The sequence below is a fragment of the Rhinoraja longicauda genome, chromosome 26, assembly GCF_053455715.1.
Source record: "Rhinoraja longicauda isolate Sanriku21f chromosome 26, sRhiLon1.1, whole genome shotgun sequence".
In the NCBI taxonomy this organism is placed as follows: Eukaryota; Metazoa; Chordata; class Chondrichthyes; order Rajiformes; family Arhynchobatidae; genus Rhinoraja; species Rhinoraja longicauda.
This window is the reverse complement of record NC_135978.1, coordinates 28,825,476-28,837,847: the sequence shown is the minus strand read 5'-3', so window position 1 is coordinate 28,837,847 and position 12,372 is coordinate 28,825,476. Positions and strand designations below refer to the sequence as shown.

The 12,372-nt window shown below is 38.0% G+C and overlaps 1 protein-coding gene across 3 annotated transcripts in view; it reads right to left on the bottom strand.

The window, feature by feature from the left end:
• Positions 1-12,372, bottom strand: part of nlk2 (nemo-like kinase, type 2) — a 144,706-nt gene that overhangs the window by 38,575 nt on the left and 93,759 nt on the right. For all 3 annotated transcript variants that reach the window (XM_078422168.1, XM_078422167.1, XM_078422169.1), the window contains exons 4-6: positions 7,290-7,396; positions 5,636-5,721; positions 1,187-1,396 (exon numbers count right to left, since the gene is read on the bottom strand). In XM_078422168.1, the coding sequence (XP_078278294.1) occupies positions 1,187-1,396; positions 5,636-5,721; positions 7,290-7,396 (403 nt within the window). The remainder of the gene's footprint in view (positions 1-1,186; positions 1,397-5,635; positions 5,722-7,289; positions 7,397-12,372) is intronic.

The window sequence follows — 12,372 nt, the reverse complement described above, 5'->3', positions numbered from 1 at the left end:
CCTCGTTTCTACATTTCCGGTGATGCCCTCTGACTAATGGTTAGGTTGAAACAGAAGTGGATTTAGATTTAAGCAAGGAGAAAAGTAGGCCAATGAGAAAATGCTCTAATTTAGATTGAGGGAACAGATTGTTTTTTGGTGTTACATCTTGAATCCATTTATGTGTAACATCCTGAATCCATTCTACCTCCTTTACTTTAATTCATGAATATGCACACATTATCTCAGTGTTTTAGGGTGAAATGCAGAATGAGCAAAATGTAGATCTGCAATATAGAACTGAAATAGCTCATTGGTAGCCACACTGGGATAAATTTACAGTGGACTGTTAACCTACCAAACCATACACCTTGGGGTTCGGAGTGAAAACCAGAGCACCCAGAGGAAGCCTATGAAGTCCCAGAAAATGGCAAATTCTACATAGGTAGTACCAGAGGTCAGCATTGAGCATGGACTGTTGAAGTTGTGAGACAGCAGCTCCACCAGTTGTGTCACTGTGTTTTTAGTCTGGAGTTTTCCACAAAACACAGCCTACTAAAATATTTAAAGTGGAAAATTACATCTGTGGTAATGGCATTAAGAGATATGATCAAGGCACGTAAAGGGAGTTGTTCAGATAAGCCTGCAAACTGGAACAGGCTTGAATCGGAGTAAGAATTTCAAATTAGTTACAAAGATATTTGTTCTGAATTCAATTGTGAATTTTTAAAGAACAGTTAACATTTCTGACATGCATCTCTATTATTTTAAATCTCTTGTCCATCTGTTATGTTTGGGAATATTTTTTTAACAAAGAGGTTCCTCACAAATAAAGGTTTGAATCTGAATTCCTATCGTGAAATATCACAGCAGGTCCCTCCTGAACATCTTGTAGTCATCACCTCCGAAGAGTCCACCAGGGACTATACTGGAAGTTGACGAGAGTGGGTCTGGTCCAGCAGGGGCTTTGCCGTCTGTGGGCCTGGATGGAGGTCTTGAAGGTTGCGTAGGTGGGCATGACAGAGGATTGTGGGAGGGTATTCCAGAGGGAAATTGCTTCAGGGAAGCCGAATGAAACCTGCTACGCGACTTGGCAATGTTTCATTGTGAAAATCCAAAATGAGAGTATCAAAATAGTGCAGCATCATCAGTCAATACATACGAAAGAGCAAGGCCATTTTAAAAGCATTGTAGTCCATTGAATTACCTGTTGAATAGGACTTTGAGCCTGAAATAAGATTCTACGACCTAAGAGTTCTGCAAAGATGCACCCTACAGACCAGATATCAATGGCATTGGTGTAATGGCGGCTGCCCATTAGGATCTCTGGCGCTCGATAATACTGAGTAACAACTTCCTGGGTCATGTGGCGAGACTCATCAAGCTCTTCTACTCTGGCAAGACCAAAGTCACAGATCTGCAAGAAAACAGAGTGTTTTGAGATTCTAGCAATAAATGCTAAAGCTACATCATAAAATTAAGTTCAGTTTTACTTACTTCTTAAATAAGGTTGAAGCCAGCATGTTTAAAATATATTCCAAAAGCATCCAACCCAAACATAAGTTTTGCACTCATGGTCAGAGGTACAATAAAATATTTTTGATTCAAGGAATTTGCTGATGAGCAAAGTTACCTGAATAATACCTTTATATTAGATTACCAAGAAATGACACACCCAGTTTAATGGCTACATCTGGCAGAAAATTGCTGCCAATTAAAAAAAATATAGACAACTTCAGCAAAATCCCGAGAGATCTTAGTCTGTGCAAGATTGTAGTATTGTAGGCATATTGAAGAACAGGTAAACATTTGGAAGGCAAAAGAGCTGTCAGAAGAACAAAAGAGCAAACATCGAAATTGCTGGGACATGAACAAAAATGCAGAACCTCAAGTGCTGATGTTGCATTTCACAGGCTCAGCTGAAGAGTTGCACAGTAGCAAAAGATCCCAATTCAATAATAAATGTTCTAAACTAGCTGACCTTGAAGCAGTTGGGCAATTTTCCCACCCTTAGACGGATTTTTTTGTTGTTAACTTGCCAACCTCTGATCACTAATAAATTATTCCTTTAGTGTAAACCTGCGATATTGGACAAAGCAGTGTCAAGCTAGGGTGGATTAAGATTCTTTGACTTTGTGAACCCTCCTAATGTTAATTACTTAGGATCATTCTTAAGGATTATTCATTGGTTAGACTTCTAAATACATCAACGGTTCCCTATTGCAGATTTTAAAATTACAATTAGTTGCTTGGGGTAGAATGGGAACAATGCCCATATTCAGGGTGAAGAAACCTATTATAGAAAAAAACCTTTAAAATTTGGACCGAAGATAGACAAAATGCTGGAGTAACTGAGCGGTTCAGGAAGCATCCCTGGAGAGAAGGAATGGGTAACGTTTTGAGTCGAGACCCGACCTGCAACGTCACCCATTCCTTCTCTCCAGAGATACTGCCTGTCCCGCTGAGTTACTCCAGCATTGTGTGTCTATCTTCGGTTCAAACCAGCATCTGCAGTTCCTTCCTACACATAAAATTTGCACCATTTGCCTTGGATTCCCATTCTCTCCCAGGCAAACAGCTTTGATATCCAAATGTGAGATAGGGAAGTTGTGAACTATTTGGAGTACCAGCCAGAAATGACAAATGATGACATATTATTTGATCTTTTTCTATTGAGATGAGATACTGTGATAGCACTGTGCAGTCTAGGGAGATTATGGCATCACTTTGGTTGGAGCGTGAACAATTTCACCCAAACAGTGACAAGAGCAAAAGCACGCTAGAGGTCAAAACATTCTTAAGCTGTGCCATGGGTAGTCAGAAAGACAAATTAAAAAAAATTAAAACTGCTAGGATGAGATGAGGGGAAACAAAAATCACCATTGGCAGGAAATATGCCTAATTCAGTGCGAGAAGAACTTTGAGAGAAAGGAAGCAACCAAACTTTCTTCAACCTTTCTCCTTTCCTGATATTTCCAATATTTCCTTATAATCTTTATAGATTGCTATCCTGTTCTCAACTCTTTAAATGTCAGATATTAAAATAAGCTTTTAAGCTAAAGTAATTGAGTGCTTATCTTTCAAATTTGCATTCACTTTTTTATAACCAGTCAGTTCTTTTCATAATAAACGAAGTACGATGTTCATATCTTTTCTTCAATCCAAGTTTAAAATATCCCAAGTACCTTTGCTGCTCATTGGAGTACCCTCAAGGGCAAGCTCTTATATTAGACAACCAGAACTGTACATCAAGCTAAGCTTCTCAACCCAAAACATCACCCATTCCTCCTCTCCAGAGATGCTGCCTGTCCTGTTGAGTTACTCCAGCACTTTGTGTCTATCCAAGCTTTGACCAATACCATGTACATCACAATTTGTCCGTTGCCACTCGACTATTGCAATGTAATGCCTTGTATCATAACTCTAAGTACAAAACAAAAATCTTGCTCATGACCAGCTGTTCAACTACTCAAAAGTTATTCTTTTCAAACTTGATCACTATTTTGCAGTATGGTAAAAATTAATTTTCTCTCCAATCTTCACATGCAATCTGTATCAGAAGATCTCCAATGGCATTGGAACATGCAAGTTTATTTTTCTTGTTTCTTTAAAGAAGCCCAATGTGTAAAGATACTTGAACCATCTAATATCTTGCGCACTACATGCAGTCAGTCTAATACCAGTTGGTTTCCTTTGGAATTAAAGCAGTGACCAGCCAAGTATAACATTTTGGTGAAACAGGACCTTGAAGTGGACCAGGCCAGGCAGAATTTATTCAGCCTCTTTTATGGTCATACACCCTCATATGCTGTAATTCATAATTGAAATAAACGCTACGCTACTATTTCATATGTTTTAGTCTCCTCAGTTGCAAACAAATTCTCTTCCCAAATTCACTTCATAGCAATTTCTCCAATTATGCCCTTCAAAATTTACTCAATATAAACCGATATTAATTTACTAATGACTATTAATCATGTCCTGGAAAGCACCACAATATTTTACAAATATGTAATATAAATACAAGTGTTCTCAATAAGATAATTCATAAATTAACCAAACAATTGCTCTCATACCATTGTTCTTCCAGAAATCTTTGTAAACTTGAGTTAAATTGTATTTAACAAAACGTTAATCAAACTGACCTAGATCAATGTTGTAACTGACAAAATTTTCTCATCTAATTTGAATAACTCCTATTTAAAACATTCTGACCCAGCATCACTTACTCTTGCTTCAACGAAACAACATTTAATTGGTAAGCAAACAGATTATTGGCTCATATAAAGCAGTACGAAATTAGAACGACTGGCATTAAGCCATTGAAAATTCATCGTGTCCTAAGTCTTCCATGCAAACCTTGTGGGATATGGAAAGCCAGGATTTAGCAGAACATTCTGGATGCCAAATCTGTCAGATTTCTCCACTGGCTGGATCCAGTTGTGCAGGAGAAAAATACCTTTGGACCCTGCATTATATTCGGTATGGCACAAGATCCAATTTTAATGGAGATGGTCAGCCAAATATTTAAGAAATCAGTTTAATTCAATTACTTCAATTTCAATTTAAAAAGACATTTCAATTAGACATTTGTTGCAATTCCTAGCTTTCACAATCAATAAAGCAATGCCCATCTGCATTACCTGTCAAAGGTCTTGGGTCAAAGAGTTTCACTGTACTACCAAAAGACTACACATTGCGTCTGTACATTGGACGCAGGAGGGTCAGTGAAATAGACCTCAGGGATTTGGCCAGGCAATTCTTGATTTAGCCCACTATTTCATAGTTTCCACTGATCCCAGTTGAAAAGGGCATACAACACGTTTTCCCCCTCTCATTTTAGGGCAGGGCAAGGTATTTTGAGTAGGGACAACCAATTTTCTCTCCATGAGACATTTTCACATATACTGTTGAATATGTTGTCAAAGAGCATTTTTCCTGTATAGATTAGCTCTGGATGACATATGTGCAGGTGCATGCACGTGTTTAGAAAGTTAACCTTATAGGACACACATTGATGGGGACTGAATTGCAGCAATGAAGAATGCCTCAATTTCTGACTTCCCTTAATTACTTGCCTCGTCAGCCTTCCGCTCCAACAACTTGCTCAGCACCACTACCAGTGATTAAAGCTTTCCAAGTTCCTTTCTCCCAATTCCACATTTACCGAGATACTCCTTTTACCCTCCATAATGCTACATACTTCTATCTTAGTTCAGCTACCTTCTAATTTGCCATTATTTATTACTCTCTTTCTGGGGCCTTTCAGGAATTGGTGGAAAATAAATTCCTGTGAAACCTTCAATTCAAATTTGTGCATGCAGATCAGATTATCACCAAATGACAAACTACAACACTTGCTATTTAACAGTGTTGCTCTGTAGAATCTATTATAACTACTGGCGAAACATTTCCTAATAGATTATTGAGTACGAATGATGATTTTCTAGTATGATATTTGTGCATCAATGATGCCATCAGGTAACAATATACACAAGTTGTATCTTGCTTAATATCATTTGAGATTTAAGGTTACTGATTAATAATGATACAATAAGTGGCAGGGTTGGGGAGAATATTTTGTCATATCAGCAAAAATAAAAATGACCATGATTAATTTACATTAGATTTGTAGTTAACAAATATGCAAACCCACCTTGAGGACACAGTTGCTGTTCACAAGAAGGTTCCCTGGTTTAATGTCGCGGTGTAATATGCCAGCTGAATGCAGATACTTCAGCCCTGAAATCAATAGTAAATCCTTAAATACGCACATATAACACTAAGTTCCCTACTGGCATCCACCTTGTGCTTGGTGACACTGCAACATATTCTAGAAGGTGGACACTAAGATGGTCCTGAATGTGCTAAATTTATACATTGAGTTCTCAAATCAGAGTTTGCTACTTTCAAATCACAGAATGTACTATTGATTTCCAGGTTCAAAACAAACACTAAATCAAATTCCATCTCTAAGAATCAGATATCAAAAAAGTTTCTGCTGAAAGTTCTACAAAGATTAATTCCACTTTAATCAGTTGCTGTCCATTTAAGCATTAAATGAAAAGTTAGGACTTGAGTATACATTTCCTAAAAGGTCAATTTACTCATGAGTTCAAAACCAACTTATATTCCTGTTTCTCATTCTTAATGGTCTGCCTGCTCAGAGAGGGCATCAAGTCATAATTCCTCTCCCCTCTGTGAAATAACACTGCAATTGTATCACACTTCATGTCCTTTAGATACCCTATGGTACACACAATTAAGCTCAGATGAAATGTCACCGACTCAAAACATTCCTTTTCACAGATTTTAACTTTCGCTAAATGCTTCCAGTACTTTCCATTTTAAGTATTTACATTTTGCAGAGGGAAGGTTCCATGCCACCAATTTGCATACAATACCCCATTTAATATCGTAAGATAAAGGGGCAATCCATTTTAGTGATGTTGACTCAGAGATGGTGATTTGGATTCCCCAATCTTTCTCTGAAATATGGACCTTGTGAAAACTGAACGCAGATCAAACCCTATGCTAAATATCTTATCCGATTAAACCTTCAATAACCTCTGTTCAAAGTTACCCAAACTTACCATCTTTGCCATTGAAGAATATGCTGACTTTGAACCCTTATTGTCTTGCTATTTAACTCTTGTAAGTCGTCTTCTCCGCTGGCAGTGTAAATCTACTTCCACCAGATCCTGTACTATACTAGTTATAAGAAAATAACTGCAGATGCTGGTACAAATCGATATCCTGTACTATACTATTGAGATCCACCTTCCCTCAGTTTAAAGCCTTTTCTTGAAGGCCAACCTTGTCTTTTCCCATGACTACACTGAAGCATTGTCACTATACCCAAGGGCTCCTACAAATAAACCAAGAATGAAAGGCAAGGAGAAACTGATTGTTCTCCATGGAACAAAGCAGATTGACTCAATGAACCATTCTATATTACCTTGATCTGTCCTTTTCACACCTTTTTTTTTTCTGTACCCTTCCATATCACTAGTTTCACTCACCCCTGACTCAGTCTGAAGACAGGTCTCGACCCAAAAGATCACCCATTCCTTCTCTCCAGAGATACTGCATATCCCACTTAGTTACCCCAGCATTTTGTGTCTATCTTAACTGAATACATCCCTATTGAATCTCTTTAAGGTTCAAGGATAAAGCATCTGGATCTATAAACCTTAAGGATGGTTACTAGCACAACTCAATATTTTATTGTAAGAATCACGACTTAAGAGAATTTTTTTTTTTTTTGCTTAGACTACATGCTGGTACATATTTAAATATCGTATACCCACCTCTCAAAATCTGGTAGAGGAAAACTTTAACATGATCAGAACTCAATGGTTGTGGAGACACTATGATCTTGTGAAGGTCACTTTGCATTAGCTCTGTGACAACATAGCTATGGGATAAAAAGTCAAGGAAAAAAAATGTAGTTGCTGCAAATTAGACAATAGAATTTGTAGATTCAACCTTTAGCATTAAGACACTTCGGCTTACATACTTGATAGACATTGTTTACCAGGTTAACCAGAAACCAGTCCGAAGAAAGGTCTCGACCCAAAACATCACCCATTCCTTCTCTCCAGAGATGCTGCCTGTCCCCCTGGGTTACTCCAGCTTTTTGTGTCTATCTTAAGCTAGAGTCAAGATTGCTCTGAAGAAAGAAATGCGTACAGTTCCTTTCACCACCTCAGGAAACATTTATACTTTAGAGCAATGAAGTGGTTATCATGATCTGCGTTATTTCAACATTCATTTCATTGCTCTTTGATACCAATACTTCTAAGCATGCAATTTGGAAATCAACTCGTGATAAATACTTATAGGGGAAAAATGTTAATTACATTGTGAAATTAAGTATGCTAAACTAACGTTTTAATAACCTGGGTTGTTTCTAAAGACAGTAAGCATTTAAGAATTCTCAAACATTTTGACAAATAAATGCATCAATTGGTGTGCTAATCAACATACAAAGGTGCTACATTTCTCTAATCTCTGCAAGGGTCTCCATTTATTCAGCTCCTCGAGCGATTGCAGAACTGGCTTTTACACTACTGGATTCAGGAGTACAAAAACGATGAAACCTGATAGATTTTGACCGTCTCCTTTCTAGGGACCAATGCAGGTGTGCATTTTTTATTAGCCGAGGGCGAGATTGTGGTTGGTTATGGCACATGGATCAGCACAAATCAATGCCTTCAAATGAGACTTTAAATACTATTCACGGAACAACACATCCACAATAATTAAAAATCATAAAGACATTTTGCTTGAATAATGAGAGAAACTCCACTCGAATCTACTTGTATAATGATTCTTCCAATCAAGATGAGATGATGGATGCATTGATGTTTCGATGTTTATGCCAAACATATTCACAGATCACAATATTAAGTGCAGTGTCAAATTTTTACTGCAGGAAAGTCATCCTTTTAAATCTATAAAACTCAAACAGCAGCATCAAAAATGATCAAACATGTATGGGTCAGGGGGAGACAGAGGTTCTGTTTAAGTATTCCTGGTGCCAAAGAAGCTGGTCTCAAGATTTTTCTTCAAGTGGGAAGACTGATTGGAAAGGGGTATGGGGATAAACAGGAAAACATATTCGGAAACAAGCATTAATAAATAAACAAGCCATTGATTTAGTTTACTAGTACATCCGTTCATGTCTCAGACAACATCAACCTTAAACATGTAGAATTTGGTTTAAACAGAAGCAACCTTAAAAAAAGAAACACAAATGAAAAACCAAGGCATGGAGGAGGAAAGATCCTTTTCAAGATTACCACTGTGATACTTTCCCACACAATATTTCATTTTAGATACAAATATTTAGAAGTAAACATCCAGGTCAGCTGTTTTTACATCAATGGGCAGCCAGCCCATGAGAATTGTCAATTCTGCTGGGAGATTTTATATACAAAATCAAAATTTTGTGATTCCTATTTAGAAATTATGAAAGAAATATGCTTTTTAAATTTTAAAAAAATTGCCCCATTGGTTCAGGAATGGCATTGGTAATGTTATCTTAGTTCTGGAGAATGTAATACGTCTCTGATATATTTCCTGAAAAACAAGAATGCTTTTGGTCTTTCTAACAAAGTCGCCAACCATAACTTGGTCTAAGTGCCAAACTGGATTAGGTAGCTGTGGATTTCTAATTTAATTTGGTTAAGAGGCTGTCTTTTGTGCACAGCAGCTTGCACACAGTTGCACATGTTCACATCTGTTCTACAAATGTGGCCGCTTATGTATAGATACAGCGTGCTGCATGTTTGAAGCAGGAATCCTTCCAGATTATATAGATACTGAAATTAGCAATCTTCTATTAAGTAGTTCCACATGGGCTCAGATTTCAAATGGCTCCATATCATTCATCGAGTTTTTTGAGCACTCTTTGTGGAAACTTCAATTGGATGCTGTTTTATATACTGAAAATCCTAATTTATACACTGAAGATCCTGTTTTATTCACTGAAAACCCTGTAAATCTGTATCCCCCATCTCAACTGCCATGACAACAGATTGCTCAAAAGTTGTAAAGCACCTGCACTGCTGTTGATCCAAATGTGAAACTGCTACACATTAACAAATTCTTAACGCAAGCTCAAAGATGCCATTCATTTGAACAGAATCTGATTACTGTCTCTAGATAATTTAATTGAGGGGTTGGAGCTCGGAATAGAGTCAGTGTTTACTTTATGTTTCTAATCTGTTTGAATTCACCAAGCTTGAACAGATGGTGTCTGACGAGGTCCATTATTTTTTTTGTTTAAATGCTTCTGTAGTTTAATAATAAAACCACCCTGTCCTGGCTTCTGTAGTTTTGAATACTTCAAACTGGGTATTTGGGAGGTTTTTGTTTTCCTTGCACTAGTTTGGGGTTTGACCAATTTTCATATCGAGATGTAAGCATAAAGAATTAAAAAAATTAACTACTTCAGAGGGGCCACAGTCTTAGAATAAAGAGGAGGCCATTAGGGGCCACAGAATAAAGAGGAGGCCATTAGGGGCCACAGTCTTAGAATAAAGGGGAGGCCATTAGGAGGCCACAGTCTTAGAATAAAGGGGAGGCCATTAGGAGGCCACAGTCTTAGAATAAAGGGGAGGCCATTTAAAACCGAGGTGAGGAAAAACTTTTTCACCCAGAGTTGTGAATTTGTGGAATTCTCTGCCACAGAGGGCAGTGGAAGCCAAATCACTGAATGGATTTAAGAGAGAGTTAGATAGAGCTCTAGGGGCTAGTGGAATCAAGGGACATGGGGAGAAGGCAGGCACGTGTTATTGATTGGGGACGATCAACCATGATCACAATGAATGGCAGTGCTGGCTCAAAGTGCCGAATGGCCTCCTCCTGCACCTATTTTCTGTTTCTAGAGTACAAATATTTCATTGTTTTTGGTTAAAGTGATCCTTTAGCTGACGAGAGAAGATTGAAATATTAATGGTATTTCAACCAGTGAAAATATATTTTTATTACAAGAATGTGAAATGTCAACTGAATCTTTTCAATGAATGATAAACTCTAGTTTTGCTGATTTATAAATCTCATCTAAAAAATAACACCAAGTCAGATCACTATAGTTTTATGACTAGATTTTACAACAAATAGCAATATAAATCAAGCTACAACCTTCAAGGACTTGGGTGTCCAGCAGTAGTTATCATTTGTAAAGGTTACTTGGACAACAAATCATCCATTTTTTGGGGAATCACTGAAATATAGTATAGCACAAATAAAGAATGGAATCATAAATCACATCGTTACTATTTTCTAAAATAACAAAAGGCTCCTGACCTACAAGTCCTACCATCATGGGTATGTTCATTTGAAACCAGTAAGGAATTAGTTTGACAAAGGGATTATATTTGTTCCATAGTATTTCCACAAATCTTAAAGAGCTATAAAGTTGGGAGGGGGAAGTGCTCTTTTTTATAATCGTTGCAATATCTTAAAATCTCTCAAAATGTGGCGATTCAAAGAGCTTAATGAAATATCCTAGATTGATTTAAATCATATGTAGAACTTCCCCACTCTGCTCAGTAACTTGGCTTCATTTCACTCCTCACAAACTCAGTTTAATTAACAACATGAGCGAAGACTTGACAAATACTCTAAATTTTCTAGACAAGATAGGACAAAGGAGTAAAGATATTCAAAGCATTGTGAAAGATGTACAGTGCCCTCCATAATGTTTGGGACAAGGCCATTTGCCTCTGTACTCCACAATTTGAGATTTGTAATCGAAAAGATCACATGTGGTTAAAGTGCATATTGCCAGATTTTAAAGGGTATTTGTACATTTTGGTTTCACCATGTAGAAATTACAGCTGTGTTTATACATAGTCCCCCCATTTCAGGGCACCATAATGTTTGAGACACAGCAATGTCATGTAAATGAAAGTAGTCATGTTTAGTATGTTGTTGCATATCCTTTGCATGCGATAGAATGTGTCTATACACTTCGGAATACATTATGCTACTACCATCAGCAGTTGTATCATCAATGAAGCCAGTACCTTTAGCAGCCATACATGCCCAGGCCATAACATCCCCACCACCGTGTTTTACAGATGAATTGAATCGAGTTTCTTTATTTGTCATTGAAAAACAGGTTTGAACGAAATTTAGTTACCATGCAGTCACAAGCAACAAAAACACACAACTACATAATTCAACACAAACCATCACAGTGACTCTCCTCCAGGCGCCTCCTCACTGTGATGGAAGGTAAGAAGAAAGTCTTATCTCTTTCCTGCTTCTTTACCCGCAGTCAGGCACTCAAAGCTGCTGCGTCGAGGCGATCAAGATTCCTGACTCTGAAGCCCCTGCTGGGCGATGGAAGATCCCGCAGTCGATTTTAAGCCGCGCCGGTCCTACAAGTAAGACCACAGGCTGTGACCGGAGCCCTCGAGGTCGATTCCAGTTGGAGGCCGCCAGCTCCCTGATGCTAGGCTGCAACGCGAACGGAGATGCAACCCGAAAAGGCTATCTCTCTGTTGAAGAAAGCGACAAGAAAAAAAGTTTCCCCCACCCCCCTACATAATACACAACTCAAAGTAAACTATAACATACATTTAACGTTAGAAATAAGACAAGAAAGAAAAAGACAAACGGACCGCAGTCGAGCCACTACTATTTTGGCAGCGCCGCCACTTCCGGATGGTGGTATGCTTTGGATCTTGGGCAGTTCCTTCTCTCCTCCATACTTTGCTCTTGCCATCACTCCGATACAAGTTAACCTTCGTCTCATCTGTCCACAAAACCTTTTTCCAGAACTGTGGTTGTTCTTTTAAGCACTTCTTAGCAAACTGTAACCTGGCCATCCTATTTTTGTAGCAAACCAGTGGTTTGCATCTTGCAGTGCAGCCTTTG